General features: G+C 33.6%; 1 protein-coding gene across 2 annotated transcripts; it reads right to left on the bottom strand.

The window, feature by feature from the left end:
* Nucleotides 1-531: 531 nt before the first annotated feature.
* Nucleotides 532-1,848, bottom strand: LOC135120502 (large ribosomal subunit protein uL15-like). Of its 2 annotated transcripts, none has more exons than XM_064044809.1 (5): nucleotides 1,817-1,848; nucleotides 1,571-1,727; nucleotides 1,347-1,513; nucleotides 1,163-1,287; nucleotides 532-610 (listed from the first exon to the last, which is right to left on the bottom strand). In XM_064044809.1, the coding sequence occupies exons 1-4, from the start codon at nucleotides 1,817-1,819 to the stop codon at nucleotides 1,171-1,173; spliced, it is 444 nt and encodes a 147-aa protein (XP_063900879.1). In that variant the 5' UTR covers nucleotides 1,820-1,848; the 3' UTR covers nucleotides 532-610; nucleotides 1,163-1,170. The 2 variants fall into 2 exon arrangements, with proteins under 2 accessions (XP_063900879.1, XP_063900878.1); XM_064044808.1 differs by having other exon boundaries at nucleotides 1,168-1,287.
* Nucleotides 1,849-17,950: the final 16,102 nt, after the last annotated feature.

Genomic DNA, 17,950 nt, shown 5'->3' with positions numbered 1-17,950 from the left:
GGGCGTTCACTTTTGGAATAACGGAAAATCTAAAACCATTATAAACCGTTTTAGTTATTTATTCTTAACTTTATTCAAAACAAATATTTTCGCATAATCTATTATAAATTATTTTTTATAAGATATATTACTGAAGTTATCTCAAAAGTATTTTTTTGTGTACAACTTTAAAAGAGCAGCAAACTATTGTATTGAGCAAAATGTCACATGGGTAAAGATAACTTCACCTGACTTAATCTTTTTAGTATAGTTTTCTAAGCAGAAAATAAATTTTAATAGCTTAAAAAATGCGAAGAAAACTGCATATTGGTTACCAACATCTATTTTCTGCCAACGTTTATTAAACGTAAATTTCTATAACATTTGCTAAGCAAGTAGTAATTATAATAGTAGCAACCCATTAATAATGAATACTTATATATAAAAAAGATATGGTGCTTAACCTTTTTCAACACATTATTCAATACCAGGAGATCAACAGAAAAAGTTAAAATTTATAGGCAGTAGTACAATAATTATAAATTTAAAAAAGATCCAGTAGGTAAATACTTTATTAAATTGTAACTCAGGATTTCCAGCAATTCAAATATCTACAAAAAGTTTAAGTCTCCTAAAACATATAAATATAAATAAATTTATTTAAGTAGCTTAAAAAATTCAGCTAGAAAGTATTATCTTTTTTTTCTAATAAAAAAAAAGTTTAAAAAAAGTTCACTAAAACCGAATCTAGAAAATAGATATAATTTTATTATTTTTCTCTTTATGTAGCTGTCCCTGATAATATTTTTATATAATAATATAAAAACTAAGAAACAGGGTCTAAGTATAATACAGACCCTAAAATAAAAAAAGACATATATTAGAAAACTATTCCGCAATGCTCTTCTTATGACTCTTTTAACAGACGTTAACAATTAAATAAACTAAAATAACTTTTTATCTTTATATTTTTTTTAATAACAAAGACAGTAATAATTAATTGTTTATAAAAATTAAGTATAAGTAAGCTACATATATTATGAGGTGTCAGATAACTAATTCAACATGTAAAGTCAACGATATTCTCTGACTGACGTACAAAATTATTAATCCTCATACACCTCAAGCAAACCAGATAAACAATTTAATAGTAATAATAATAAAATATATTAAAAAAATAAACTCCACTGGTTATGCGGTAAGAACGCATTGGCCTCCTGCAGCTTTAATTTTCCGCTCGGCTATTTTACTAAAAAATCTAGCTTTCACCACCACTTTTATAGGAGGAAGACGGCCTTTTCCTAAAACCTTAGAATTTAAAAAGCCGCCATTAACAGTGATTACCACACTTAACATAATAAAATAACCTTGAAAATTCCTGCTCTATCACAATCAATAACCATTACTCTAGAAGTCATCCCTTGAGCCTTTTCAACAGAGCCAGCTGGCAGTAAAGTCCAAAGTTTATCACAGTTGATGATGGGCCTGTAATACTTCTGACGTGTCAGATGAAAATGGCGCATACCAACCTTCCCTGCAACAATGGGTAAAGCTATTTAATAAAAAAAATATAAAACGCGTAAAAACAGACCAAAATAGCCGGGGTGATATTTGTCAAAGTTAATTCTATGGTGATGCTGGCCGCCTGCTTTTCCGCGACCACCTGGATGCTTTCTATGTTTACCTACACGACCGTGTCCCGCGGAAACATGCCCACGCTTTTTTCGGGTTTTTTTTAAACTTGCCGTCTTGCATAACGTAAAGTATATAAAATTTTAATTAGCTAAAAGGAGGGAAAAAAAACCAGACGCTGTGATGAAAACAGCGACATAAATACCATCACCACGGCTAAGCAGGGAGAAACAAAACAGTAGTAAAGCGAAGACAACGGGCCACCAATTATACTTCAACACTACATTTAGTTCATTAACGCCATGTGCTGCCTAACTATTTCTTCAGGAATAAGTTGGCTCAGACAGGAACCTGGCCAGCCTCAATGGTGGTCGGCGTCTTTAGGAGACCCTCGAGCTCGGCTCCCAGCGGTTTTCTAACCCCCTAGGCAGCACTCAGTCATTCGGGGCTCGGGACAGATATGTTACTCCCACGAGAGATTGACGGGAGCTCTGCGGGAGACTCCAATTAATACAGAACTCGAGTATCAAGTTGTTTAACTCAATCGAGCACCAGGAAAAGTCCACTTATGAACAAAAATTAAAAAATCTGCTTAAGGATTCTCTCGTACCATATTATATTTAATTGAAGTGTTGGTCAATTTTTCAACTGTAAAAGCTAAATATTTCTCTAAGTATACGGTATTTATATATTTACTTGTTGTAGCCAAGTTGATAATAGAGAGATTACATAATTATACATTTAAAAATTAAATTATCTAGAGATAATGATTGTTACAGAGCAATACTAGTCATCCTGTTACAATTTTTTTACATATATGCCCAAATAGATTTTAAGCCGGAAAAAGTACTTTATTTCGCCTTAAAAAAGGAATTGACTCTAGAAGAACACTCACTAGGCCATCTTTTAAAAAAATAAATTTAAAAAAGATTAACGCTATCGTAAAAAAACAATAAAACTTATTATAGTTTTACTTTCTCCAAAAAATTCCTTAAAATAACTCGAACACTTTTTGCTAAGCCGAGCGAGATTAAAAATATTGATATTAATTTCTTTAAAAGTAAATTTTCTTTGTTTAATTATACTTAACCTTGAAATAATGCTCTGAAAAACTAAATTAGGAAGTTTAAAAAAAAAGTATAAGAAAAGCTCTTTTCTTTTTAAGTTGAAGGACCGAACTCATGCCTAAAGCTGTTAAGTCCAACATTTTACTAGCAAATATTATTTCTGTTTGCATGTTGCTTACTTATACATAAACTATCTAAACAAAAGTGCTTTATTCTGCGTAGTTTGGTGTCTCCGAATCGATATAAAAATACATTTTCTATATATTATGTATGAAAATTATAATAAAAAAAATCTTATTAGGTAGTATTACTTAAACTTTAAAATAAGACCAGTGAAACCTATAACAAAGGAAGGGTTTTATTTATATAATTTTTTGGCCGTTTTATCAAAAAAAAGCATCTGAAGGGATCGGAAAATAGTAAGCTTTTGATATTTCATACTCTCTATAGTAAGAATAGCTGTTTTTTGATAAAAAAATAACTGGAGGCTTTCCTTGAAGGAATATTAACTCGTAGCAATAAATTCTGTGAAAAGCCATTGAGTCCGCCAACTTCGCTAATGGGGAATAATCCAGCGCCTGAATTCTTGTTTCTTAGTCTCCAAAAAAAAACGTCGTTACCAACACTTTATTTAGCTTCAGAAAAAAAGAGTTGTCCGGGTGAGAAACAACTTTTTCGTTAGATATCACATATTTTGCGGAGTTTTCAAAGTTTTTTTTAAGGAAATATAAGTAGAAGGTCCGTAAATATTGCCGTACATTTCTTTCTCGGTGGTTTTACTGAAGCCTTCCAGTAAGGTAAAAACATTTCCAGGCCCCCTCCCTCCCCCCCCCCAACTTTTTTTTAATACTTGGTATTGCATAATGTTGTAAGCAACATCCAAATAACTATTAATTCTCGCAGCCTCGTAATATTTACCCCTCTCACTTCCTTGGAAAAAATAGAAAAAACTTGGGTCATTTCTTACATTGCTCTATCGAAAAGAAATTTTGATTCGAATTATACGTGTTAAGGAAAGAATAAGCGCTTTATCGATATCATAATGAATTATGACTGTATTCAATTTTTTGTGCCGTCCTAAGAAACTTTCGAAGCCCAAATCTTAGACAAAAAAGTTTATAATCTTTGGTATTCTTCTGCGAGGCCAGGCAGCTTTAGTCACTAATGGAAGCATAATTCTTTCAGCACTTGACGCCGGAGCTGGATAAAGAACATTATTATTTCGCTGCCTTTTTGTCCACAAGCCTTTTAAGTAGAAATGGATAGTTTAGTTTCTTTCCCCCCCGACTTTCAGTTTTAAGTATTGCCCAACACTCATACTTTACGTCATAATAAACTTTTCTGTGGAGGTTTTCTATTTTAGCTAAACAATCTGTTTTCCCTCTCCTCGGAATCTAGAACTGCAATTCCATCCCTGGTACAAAAACTTCTTTAGAATGTTGAAATTGTTCATTACCTTCCAACTTTTAGACTTCTTGCACCTCTATAAGGCCACTTTCATTTAAGTACGCCAGCATATCAGTTTTATTATATCCTCTATTTTTCCAGCCACTTTCTTAAATAAACAAAGCTCTCTAACATCGCTGTTAATGGAGTATATGTAATTAATCTTTTCATTTACTTTAACAACCTCCACGTTAAAATTCTGCATCCAAAAAACACTCTCGGGATCATCTAGTAAAATAATGAAGGGATTGATGTTTGTTTTAAAGTTGTATACCATATATTTTTTTTTTATTGTTTTTTGTAAGCAATCTATCTAGTTGCTCATAATAATTATTAATTTTTTTTATATTGATATCAAAATATTTAAAAATGAGACCTTTTGCTGCCTCGTAATAGTTTATGTATTTTTTATATTTAATGAAAGCATTTTTCACGCTCTCCGTAAAGATACTTTCATACTCTTCAATACTCACCCCACTATTTTTTGCCAAAGATAATTTATTTAAAAAACATCAAGGAGCGTAGAAATCTTTCCCTCTTTTCTTGCGAGACGAAAGCATTGACTGAAATTATATATTGGTTCAGATTTTCCTTATACATGGGAGCTTTCAAAAGCATCCCTGTTTTCAACTGTTAGTCCTTCATTAAATATGCTTATTGGTAAGGCGTAATCTGGGGTAAGAAAAATACCTGGATAACGTTGACTTAACTTAAGGCGTATTAATAAAGAAAAAAGATTGGCTTGATTTAGGTTAACATACTGATAAACGCTTTGTACAAAGTTTGGTAAACCATCCAATGCACTATAATCAATTATTTTTAAGCATGTGATGGAATCTTCAGCTCAAAAAAAAATTTAAGGTGACTTCTTTTCCGTACGTAAATACAACGATACGCTCGGGGCGAGGGTATTATGCACAGCTATTTTATAGACTTCGAGAAAATTAAAAAATTCTTTGGCACTTCTCCGGTAATGACAAAATTAAGTATCATAGGAATCAGCTGCGTATTTTTGCTTAATGTAATAGCTGGCATGAGGCGGTAGTAATCCTCATGTGTTATAAAATTATATTTGGGCAGGGGTAGATTGCTAGCTTCTTTTAACTCGACCCACCTTTTATCAATCGTAAATTCAAGCCGGTGGGAGCGACCTTCGAAGTGCCAGTAACCCTCCTCTTGATTGTAGAGAATAGGATTAATATAGTTGTCAATCATAACCGTGTCCCAACCATCTTTAAATATTACTGCGTTAACTTGGGTAGTGGGGCCCTCCAAATCTGAATCATAAATCGCATTGATTTTTCCTTCCCAATTTTCAGGGAGATTCGAAATGTCTCTTGAAAACTTTTATCAGGAATAACTACTGTTAATTCGGGAGACAGTTTTTCCCATTCATCGTTAATTGCAAGTGCCAAGCAACCGGAAGTTTCCTGAGTAACTCTATATCTCCAACAGTTATTATCCAGGTCGAAATAAACCATTTTTGTTTCCTTTTTCGAATTTTCAATAAAATAAATATTATTCGAATTATAATCATATTTGTGTATATATTCTAAGTTACTGTTTTTAATATTATAACCCTCACTTCTTATTTTGATACCTCTCAAAGATATCGAGTCATATTTAGCCATCTTTCTAGGGATAGGCACGTCCCCGGCTCCTCCTTTGAGCCTCATTCTTTCCCAAATGCCTAAATTTCTCGTAGTAAAATACCGTACCAGTAGTCCTTATGTTAAAAATTTTTACCATTTTTGTAATCAAAAGAGTAGGCGCTACGTTCTTTCTTGTTTACATTTTCCACCAAGTATTCGACTCCGTCTACATCGATAAGTTTTTGCAAAATTTGCTTTTGAACTCATTTTTCCTCAGATTCGGCAAAATTATCCTCTAATTCAAAGCTACCATCTTTTTTTAACTGAATGCTCTCGGTTTCTGAAATAGATTCCCCGTTTTCATCTTGTAACTTAAGTTTTTCTTCATAGTTTTCACCCAATACTATAGTTTTTCACATCTTTAGTAAGAGATTTATCAATCTCTCCCTATAATTTTCTTATTCCAGAGTTAGTTTTAGAGACTCGCCCAACTATGGTACTGCATTCAGTATTCCGAACGATAAACGACTTCTATCCACACTCTTGCCTTGCCGTAAATCATTAATAGCGACACCAAGTTCTGAGAGCGACATTCCTATAAGGAGAGCGTTGAAAATAAGGAATAGGGGAAATATCAGTGAAAACGGAAGAACAACGACCGAGGCAAAGTAAATCCGAATTAAATTTTTTTTTCTTAAATTTATCCCTGTTGGACACAGTTATATTTGGGAAATTATTTTTACTTTCCTCCATTATATTTTCTGTAACAACATTAAATATACTTTTTTCTTGAGAAACAAGCTTGCTTACTACTTTTGTTTAGTCCTTACACAAATTTTCTAACAGTTTTCTAACTTCATCAGCTTTTTAAAAGAGAAGTGTACAAGCAAAGCTCTCCTCTTCTTCTCATTTTAACTTAGTTTTTTTTGTACCATAAAAACATCTTAATCGTATTATTAAACTCGTGCTAGGAAAATGAATTTCCGCTTAAATATAGAAGCACGACCGTCAGTTTTGTTTTCGATGCAACAGGTATCAAAAGAATAAATCTCAAGACAATTATAATACCACTATAATATAATAAGATTGAAGAGAGGGAGAAACTCCGCTCCATAAGTAATTCAAGAGGTACTGGTTTAAACAGTCTAAAGAACTGAATGCCTAGAGCTTCATTTTTTTTCGTAACCACCTTCTTTCCTAGTGCTTAAAGAAGGAGCTTCGTAATGTAATAAAACAATTTTTAAAAATGCTAAACGTAGTTGACTTGAAAAATTCTGGAAAGGGCTTTTCCAATATTTGTTCAAATGGGTTTCATATATATTATTAAAATCAATGTTTTAGCTAAACTTTCGATAATCTCCGGATTTATAGACCACTGAGTTTATGGTGTAAAATCATTTTTAACATCACTTTTGAAAATTGCGGAATACATGTAGCCTGTCTCATCGTAGATGGGTGATTCCGTTGTATAAAGCTCTCCGTAAGCTACAAAAGAATAAGTTTTACACGTTATTCCTGTTTTCATTACATGGTCGTTAAAAAAGTAAAATTAGGCCCGCCATCTCGATCAAAATCTACTTTGTGGAGCTTAGCGCCTTTGCCCATATTGCCTTTAATACTATCATTTCTATTCCAATCAATTTCTAATAAACAAAAGGCTAAACTTTTTACTATTGTTCCATAGGATACATTATTTTGTCTTTTAGCGCAAATAACAGAAACGGGTTTGTTATAGTGACATTAACATCATACAGGTGAGCTTTAACATTTTCCTCTAATACATTTTTCGCTTTCTCTAAGGGGTCTTTAATATTTCAAAAGAGAGGTCTATTGGAAAATATTTATATGTATGCATGTTTTATAGGAATCTCGAATTTAACTTAAGTAACTACTTACCAGTGTTTATTATAATAATAACAAAAACTCTCCCAGTATGACAGCTTAAGAAAATTTATAGAAAATAAATCACAGATATGGTGACAACATTAATTATATATAAATACCCATCTTTGAATCTTACAAATGTTGTACCTCAAATGTTTGCAGTAAAATACTGAAAGTTACTTTTTTTTTTTGTAGAATCCTAAGCTAACTTATACTTCACCCCTAAAGTGGTAACTTCAGGGGTGCACGAATTGACATGTGCCTTAAAAAAATACACCCAAATTAACTAATTCTTAATTCTTTTAAATAGGTGTTTAAAAATGTTAGAGCAAATTTGTATGCAATGAACTTCGTTTTAATAATAGTTAAAAACTTTTTTAGATGTAGATTTAAAGGAATTAGTGTTAATGAACTGATAACACATCAGCACAAGGTTTACGGATTAACTCAACTTTAGTAAACTAATAACCGAATTACCACTTAATTTAAGCTTAAATGGGTACTAACAGTATTTTCGAGGATATTCTAAACTGCACCGTTTATATATATATAGTTATTTTATATGATATCCTTAAATCACACCCGTAGTTATCGAAATAGGCTCCCCCGAGATCAACCCTCCAACTTTATTACGTAATATTTATCAGTTGGAAAATTTTCAAGAATCTTCTAGACGAAAACTTAAAAACGAACCTCTGAAATCTAATTTTATCGTGCTTTTCATTGAGTTAGTAGCTAACTTTGATATCACGATCATTCAATCATACCAAAAGGCCTCTACCGCTGTAATTATATATAAAATCATATCTGCCGACGGAAGTTGGAGTCTTCTTCAATTCAGAAAACAGCAAAAGAGGGAGTCTGCGTCAACTCGGTCCCCTGAACTAAGTGATTGTTAAACAACCTTGAAAAAAAAGTTAAAAAAGCCTTTTCACGCTTCATAGCCGAGAATGATAGATAAGCTTTCTAAACTAGGAAATAACAACAGCCCACGTTTTTGTTAGCAATTCCTTAAGATTCTGTAAAGAACGGACAGAAATAGCATTGCTTACCATTAGGGTCGAAAACCTGAACTGTTTATGACGGCTAAGGAACGGAAGTCTTTTCTCAGTGTCTCTTAATCTAATGCCAACCTTTATTCCTTCAGCTAGGAGAACTACCCTCACACAACTTTTATCCTCCTCTAGTAAGCAAACCGCTAAGGGACATACAAGCTTTGAAGAAGTACAATCATTATTAACACCTTCTCAGCTAAAAAGGTCACCAGGATCTGATGGTATAAAAAACCTCATGCTAAAAAACTTACCTGTGTCGGCCAAAAAAAAAATCTTACTCTGATAATTAACGCCACTTTTAGTTTCACAATACTTCCGGATCAGTGGAAAGTGACACTGTTATTTTGCTACCGAAGTTATAACCTTCCTCAAATCCTGCAGACTATTGCCATTAGTCGACTATCTTGTGCTAGAAAAGTAGCAAGGCAGTTACACTAAAGCGATTACAAAATTATGAAAATCAATTTGTTTTCAGAAGGTACCATTCTACTAAGCAGCAACTTTGAGGTTCACCGAACCTGTGATAAAGAAATTTAACAGGTCCACATGTGCTGTTTTCTTATATATTGGAAGGCTTTTAATAGAGTTTGGCAGCGCAACCATATTGAACAGGTCATGAAAAAGGCTAAACTAGATATCATATAATACTTAATTATCTGCCGGAAAAGTCGCCTTTTCAAACAGGACAAGCATCAACTTAGTATCACCACTATTAAACCAAATATGGCCTACGCATCTGTGGCGTGGTACAAAATATACTGAGAACCATTCTAGGTGCACCATTGCTTGTTCCAAGCTTTAACCTTTAACAGGACTTAAATATTGACACCCTTCCACAATTTTATTAACGTACAGTAAAAGAGTATTATATAAAATTTTCGGCTCAGGCTAATCCACTATTTATTCAAGAAGTAACTTACGATACAAATTTATACAAGAAGTACATGAGACCTCAACATTAAGTAGATTGCGTCTGATGCTTCAGTGGCCACTTTATTAACCTTACTACTCTATCATCCGAATGATACACCACATCAAAATTATATTAAGAAGTATCAGAGACCTTATAGAAAGAAAGGCCCGGCTATAACATAAATAAATAAATATAAAGTTAGAGATGTTTTTTCGTTGCTCTCTGCTTTGTGTTGCTTAGTCTTTGGGCCCTAGTCTATAGGTTTGGAATAGTTTTGTGATAACTTTTATTAAATATAATCTATATAATAAATTCATACATATATATATATATGTATATGTATAGCCCATCAGTAAGTTCATCTTCCTAGTAATCAATTAAAAATCTAGTTGTTAGTAAGCATCTAGTTAATAAAAAATATTTGTAATAAAGTTAATTATTTTGACAGTTAACTTTTTTAAATTTAGTGACGAAGATGCAGTGACTTAAGATTGAGGTGTGCATGCGTTTCTCTTGTGTGTATGCGCAAGCATACTTAAAAAACTTATTCTGCTTTGCATGAATATTACATTTTATAAATTATAGTTTAACCTCGAATTTCAGTATTCACAACTAACTTTTCATAAAAAAATAGTCAAAAACTTTGTAGCCCCAATATAACGCTTCAATAAAGTACCTAATATATATGTTTTACTAAAAAGAGAAAATGAGTAAGAATTAAATAGTGTATTTCAGAATAATATGAATTGGAATTATTTAGAATACAATGATTTTTTGTTTTAAGGACTAATACAATTTCTTAATAGTTCGGTGAACATAAATATTATATATTATTAATGGATTTTTTCAGCTAAATAGAAATAGTTAACACTTACTATTATTATCCACCCTATTTAATTAGATAAAATTATAACACGTTTTCAAGTTAGTTTTAGTTTTTTTGTTTATTTTAATTTTACATCAAATAATTAAAAAAGAAGTGATAAACAATTAGCATGCAAATTGAGAGAATCGCATAATAGTAAATTGACCATTGAAAATGCTGTTTTATATTTTGCGGAGTGGAGCGGATGCAAGGGAAACTACTGTTTATGGTGAGCGGAAGAAGCGTCCGTTAACGTTAGCGCCGACACATATACTTAGAACCGAACAACAAAAGCTATTAGAACTGAGGACTATTTCCCACCAAATTAAAGTAGAAGAACTTCGAAAACGCAATCGCGTTAGTCATTGTCACCGCTGCCAAATCTTTGGCCACTCTGCAAGCTTTTGCGCTGCGGTACGTCAGTGCGTCAATTACGGTGAGGGCCATTCGACCGCGCACTATAGCAAAACACGAGACTCTCCTACTAGATGATCGAATTGCACTTAGGCTAGTACCGCTAACTACCGGGTCGCATAAGTTATCCCCGAAGACCTTTAACTGCTCACCAACCTACGCGACCGCGACATTTAAATGATACCATAGTCCAAACAATAACTTTTACTACCCGCCTAAGAGCGAGACCGCACCAAGCGACCCCTGCGAATAATCTTAAATTGAAATGCAGACTAATTTACTCAACGACAAGAACAGCGATTGCAACCAACTTCTTTTTGCAACGTTTAGAATTTTTTTGCACTGGCTTTTAAATTTTAAACGCAACGTCCAGAAGAAGAGACCCGTGTTACAGGATCTATCGAACGCGAAAAAATAGTTATCTGTGTCAGCGAAATACTTTGCTACGTAACGCCAGGATCGGTTGTACACAGTTGTAGAGGTGTAGCTATCCTGAGCAAACGAAGCTTCCAACACAAATTAATAGCATTACCAGCTCTGCAAATAGTCGAGACAGGTTGTATTACCCTCAACCTAACTGGACTGGAGCCTACGCCCGTGATTGCAACCTATATGCCGAACAGCCCGTTACTCACGTTGTTCGATCTTGACGTTCTTTTAATATACATGACTATCCGGCCAAACATCCTGCGTGGAACAAGCGGGTTGAGAGTCCTAGGACAACAACTGCCAACACACACGGAGAGAAATTTGCGCAATGGGCGTGTTAGGTATCGTATTGAGGCATTGAATGAATTGTCGTAGGATTATTTGCCTGTCCTGCTCTAAATGGGCGACGAAATGGAAGCATTTAGACATCATATACTTTTCATTGTTGAAAAAGTGGCTGCTTGCGCCAGAGTTAAAATCGATCCGATCACTAAACATTGGGCTTCCAATTTGGTCTACATTCCCTTTTCTGGGTAATAACCTAATGCGATACCACATCTTTAAGTACTTAGAAACTCTTGTTTTTTTCCTTTTCAAACATTAATAATTTATGACCATTTCATTTGATTGCTGCAGAACTTTTCCTGGGAGCTACGATAATTCAGTTTACCGAAGTGCTTATATAAATCCATCATTGATTTAATTCTTTATAGAAAAAAGATTTTCGGCCTGATGGAAAGCTTATTCATCTTTAATGCTAATTCGGTTGTATTTGCTTGGTGTTGTTTCATCGTCACCACCCAAAAGATAGCAGCTTCAATTACTTAGTTTGTCAATTAAACAATTCCTGTTTAATATAACATTCTGCTTAACATTGGTCCACACTTCACCAAAAGGAAGTGCTCTTAAGAACCCTCGTGAGTTCATTCGGTAACTTATGTTTACCTCGCGAACTTGGTTTTATTCGCGTGCACAACGAATATCACCTTTTTCTCGTTTTTTCTCGTTTTTCAGTATTGGTCAGTTCCTCTTTTGGAAGGCTCATTCCTTTTATTACCACATTAAACTTGTAGCACAAGTCAGCCCACGATGCATACCATTTCAACTTAGCTCCATCTGAGTGATTTCCGCGGGGTTCCCTGACTACATTCATTAAAGTGGGGTTAAGGGTTGAGGAAATTTCTGGTCATGCAGAGACAATTTTCCTTCCGTCATTGCTCATATATAGTGATGGCCTCAATAGCTTCAATGCTTACTAAGTAAGCTTCAATATGAATACTCCAATTGGGTCAATCAGCCTCAACCTTTAAAGTTTTTATATGTGAAATAGAAAATAAGGACATTCTCAACGGAGAGCTTCACTACTAACCTGTTTAAAAGTATACTTGTGGAGAAAGGAAAATATGTATTTTATTAGTAGTTTTAAGATTTAAAGAAGATATATGTATAAATATCGAGATAGAAAATAGTCCACTTAGACAATCGACTAGCAGGCAGGCGCAGACGCGCTAAATGAAATCCTTGTGCGTGAACAGCAAACCACACGACCGAATGGTTCTGTTCGGTAGATGTGAAAGGCTTTAATACAAAATATAACAAAAAAAATCTTACCCAAACCTTAATTTAACTATCCGCCCCCTGACTTATAGCTTTTAAATACCAGTTTCCCTCCCATCTTACAGTTTAGATACGATACCGAGTGGTTCGGAGGACGGAACAATATCACCATCCCAGCATGAATCCAGCTCGGGTTTTTCTGTTGATGAGGGATCCCATCCTTTTTCTCAAAGTGAGCTCAATTAGAGATTAGGCCTTTCCAAAGGTGCAACCGTATTGCTAGAATCAAGACTATGAAATAAAAAAAACTTGCTATTACCTTAAACATCTTTCTCGTAGTACAGGCTCATTTTTTTAAGTAATAATCTTCAAGGACTCAAAAAATGCTTTGAAGTAGAAAATGAGCCATTTGAGTGGCGCATAGTGATTGATACTTCTAAAACAAACCTCAAAGTAGTCTTACCGCATAATGGAAATACATTTGCGTCAATTTCTATGAGACACCCGGGGCATTTGGAAGAAAAGTAAACGGTTCGCTATGATTTTTTAAAAAGTTAACTACCAAGAACTTCGGTGGCCGGTTTGTGGAAACATAGAGTATTAACTGGCTTGGGGCCAGCAGGCGGGTTACCTGTGGGACAGTCGAGCCAGAGACTTCCATTGGACAAAAACTTGATTACTTTAAGTAGGTTTAATCCCCGATTAATAAACGTAATTAACACGACCTTGGTCCCACCTGGATAGGTTCATTACCACCTCACCATATGAAGAAATTTGTACAATCGCTATCGAAAGATGGAAAATGTATCACATATTTGTGTATTAACTTCCCCAATTATCTCATATCAAGTTGAAAGAGTGAGTTTTTACTGGCCCCGAATAAGAAAAAAAAAAACTGATAAGTTTCCTGGACCCCTCTACAAAACCAGTGTACAACGCACGTTGGGCTTCAAATTGACTGCATATAAAGCTCAAATTTGAAAGCTGAGCTTAAAAGTTCATTTCTTACACTCCCATGTCGACTATTTTCCCGAAAACTTTGGGAGCCTATAGCGAAGAGCAGAATTTCTGTAATATCGAATGACTCTACCAAAAAAGATAGAATGCAAAGCTGACTACTCCTTGATCATCAAGAGGGAAAAGGAAAATGGGGAGCGAAAGCGTGTTTGGATGAGTATCGAAGAGAAGGAGAGTGACCACGGTATGTCAGATATATCATGAAGGAATTATTTGTTTAATTATTAGAAATAATCTGTTTAATTCAATGTAGTAAAATTAGTGATTTTTTTATCGCTATTATGATATTTTACTGTAAACTCCTAAAAATCCTGGATACAGCTGAAAAAAATTTAAATTTGCAGTCAGCATTAGGTTGCATATTCTATTTCACTCCCTGAGGGTTCTATTGCATATTTTCCTTCACAGTACTTTGTCATAATGAATTCACCTAAGGTTCGATAACCAAGATTACTTCCTAGTAGAAGGTACTAGTTTAGTCCTAGTCTAAGGTTACTAGTTTCTTCCTACTCGATTGACTAGTTTCTAAGCAGGTTCTTCCACCTTGGTTTCTCAACCCTAACACAGGGAACTAAAAGCCAATGGTTATAAATATTGCCTACCAGGGCTTGTTTCAAACTTAGAGCTTCGGTGTACTCGCTTCTAACGAAATACAAAGCTTTCCATAGAGATCTTAGCTACAAAGTCATTCGCTTGATTTACCTGTTATTAAGCACCTCGTATAATGAGAAGAATCTTGTCCATTTTGAACCATACTCATACTAAAACCTGAAACTCGTCGCAATGTTCCAGTATAATGTAACAAAAAGGAAGACTTCAGGTACATTTCTTGGCCCCGTAGGCAGTTATATCATCCTTAAAAATATTCTGTTAACATAAATGATTAGTAAGAGGTACTAGTACTTAGTTAACTTACATTTTTCATCAAATGCCTTTAATTATGGCTGTAACATTCTCATTATATAATATACGGTTTGAAGTAGGCACAACTGAAGATAGAAATTAACCAGCAGTAATAAGCATTGAGAGCTTCTAAATTTAGTAAATCTAGGGAGGGAGATATCGTACTTTTAAGGGGATGAGGTGGGGAGACAGTGATTATCTTACGCTAATTACCATTGTACGTTTGTAGTGCCATTTGAGGCATACGTTACGGACTTGCTAATTACCGGCCCCTATTATTAGCTAATAAAGGAATATTGTCTATAGTTGCATTTCATTTATTAATGGCAGTCCTGAAAATTTAAATCTCGTATGTAAGGTACTTGATTTAAGGGCTGAATATATTTTAAAATTAATATTCTTAACGGTGCAAGTCTTAAATTAACTTACATTTTACTTTGCGCCGAGACATGATCTCTTTACTCCTCAATATGCGCCTATACACGATGCGTCTACAATTCATTATGTAATACGCTCCACTAACTTGAACACTAGATACGCCGTCATCTGAGACAGCACTGTAAGACAGCACAAATCATTGCTGGAATTGCTGACAAGCGCATTGTATCTTGTACAATACAATACTCTAAAGATGGTATAAGTATTTTATAGCTAAGAAAATTTATGTTAAGCGCAGTATACTACTTTAGGACGATAAGATGCATTTAAAACTCCTTAGACGCAAAAACTTTTATAAATCTTCTGGAAAATCACAAATATTACCATTCTCGCTGTGCCTTATAAATGAAAGGAATAATGATTATAAAATGAATATTTAAAAGTAAACCAAGACTTCTCACCGAGAATACGCAGTCTTCGCTACAGGATACCGAGCACCAGCAGAGTTCAGTTATAACTCTCTATATATTCCCTCCAATCGTTTATTTCTTTCATTCTAGTCTGTCCTTTTTATTATTACTAGGTATTGTTTTATAATTATTTTCCACTCTTTTATTTTGTTTTTAATAATTAATGAGTTATAACGCAAACTATATAGGCCAATAAAATTACAGACAGTGTACAACGTGAAGTAGAAACGCAATCTTAAAAATAAAAAATTTTATGAAGGGGTAATAAAAAATTTGTCAATTTTGATTTGAAATCTTTAATGCGGAGAAAAGTTAAAAAAAAAATTTTCAATATTAATTCGTCCTTTATATAGCGGTATGCGTAAAGTTTTTCTCTTAACGCAAAGATATTTTGTGACAGCCTGTATCTTACGTTTGATAGCATATAAATTCTGTACTGAACAGTTCACTACTACACCGTCGGCGTCTAATTTGTTATTAAGTCTCAGCACTCATCAACTTTATTAAGCGTACCTCCTACGCTTCATTGTCGTAAAAGCATTTTATTAATAGCTTTTTTGTAAGGGACAGTAGTAGAAAAATACTCTAAACAATCCTAGAATTTAGAAAGACAAAATTATATATATAGGCGCTGAAACGCTTACAGTTTATGTAACATTGAAACCGTTGACCTTTTCCTTTGTATACCCTTTGAACAATTAATATTATGCTAGTCTGCCCACTTCTATTATATACATCTTAGTTTTTTTTTGAAAGTTTTTATCCTTGATATAATTTTTTATTGATATGCTTACTTTTTATTAGTATTAATTTCGACCTTAATAAAATTATAACATACTTTTTGTACTACAAATAAATATTTATTTTATAACAAACTTCTTTAAATTTTATCCTAATAACATTAAGTAAAGATTATTATTCTTTTTATTTTTTCATTAGATACAATTTTTTATAATAAATATAGAGAATATATTTGAGATCGAATGTTATCTTGATCGGTATATCTACTTAATAACCGAGTCTTCAAGCTAAAAGGAAGACAAAACAGAAAAAAGCAGATTAAACTTTTTTTAGCACTGGCCTATTGCGTTCGGTATTCTAAGGTTTTAAATAGCACAATCTATAAGCAGGAAAGAGCACATCTACTGGACCTTATAACGTGACTTTTTAAAAGAAATAGAAATCAATTTGACTCTATCAGGTTAGAATTAAATAGCTTATATAACATATAACCGCCCTAAATATTAATAACTGGTTACATGATCCTAGGACATTGCAAAAACAAATATAGTAGTTGAAAATAAGTGTTTCTGCCGTATGCTATTAAGTGATCCGTATCTTAATTGCCACAAGGTTTAGGAGGTCGTTTTTTAAGTTTGATCATTTGTTATATTTCTCACCACCCCAAAAAGTAAACGCTCGCAAAAAGCGGACAGAAAAATCATTTAATAGGATGGTGAGTCTAAATAAAATCAGGCCTCTTTTTCATTTAGCAGATATTAGTTTTAATTTTTTATAGTTTCCTAAGCTGCATCATAGTTTTCACACACTTCGAGGCTAAAATGCTTCATGAACTGCAGAGACTTCAATAAAATTATAGCAGACTTTATATCATGGTAAAAGACGAGTCCAACCTGATTTGAAAGTTTAATTTCTCTGAAGTTTTATTCTAACAGTTACCTACAGCAAAAAAAATGCTTGCTTTATAAAGTAGACTTCTTACTAACAGTACTCATTATGAGTATCTCTTCTAACAATGAAAACTGTATTTGTTTAATATTTAAATTTAACGAGTAATGCTAAGTGAAAACTCCAATTCACTATATTAAATTTTATTAAAGTAGAATTACTAGTTAGTACAAGGCGCGCCACATACAAAAATACTAATAGCGCTGTCTAAACAGAAGGTACCCTCTTCTTCCCTTTATCCACCCAAAATATTGAATTGTGCCTAACAAATGAGAGTACGTTTAGCCTAGAGTATTTTACACCTTAACACTGACTTTGACAGAGGCCGTAGCAGAACAATTAAAAATAAAGTGGGAGCGAGGGAGAGATGGGAAAAAGAAGTTGTTTGGGAAATTTCTTTCTTTTCCTTTAACCTTTTTATTTTTTGAGTCTTCGTCATGGCTAACTCTACTGCGAAGGGCTGGTAGGCTATAAGCAGCTGACGGGGATTTAACCTCCCATGGTGTGAAAAGAAAAGTGTTTATAGTTTGGGTTGGCTACATTTCGCTTTTTAAGCCAATCGTTTTTACGTAGTATAACTGATTATAAACCATTGGTGGATATATTTTTTTAACCTAAGTTGGAGCCTTATTTTTAACCAAACACTACGGCAGAATTCCA

The sequence above is a fragment of the Zophobas morio genome, unplaced genomic scaffold (assembly GCF_036711695.1).
Source record: "Zophobas morio isolate AGI-343-1 ecotype UQ-CSIRO unplaced genomic scaffold, CSIRO_AGI_Zmor_V1 ptg000386l, whole genome shotgun sequence".
NCBI lineage: Eukaryota > Metazoa > Arthropoda > Insecta > Coleoptera > Tenebrionidae > Zophobas > Zophobas morio.
The sequence above is the reverse complement of the archived record's forward strand: the minus strand, read 5'-3'. Positions and strand labels throughout refer to the sequence as shown.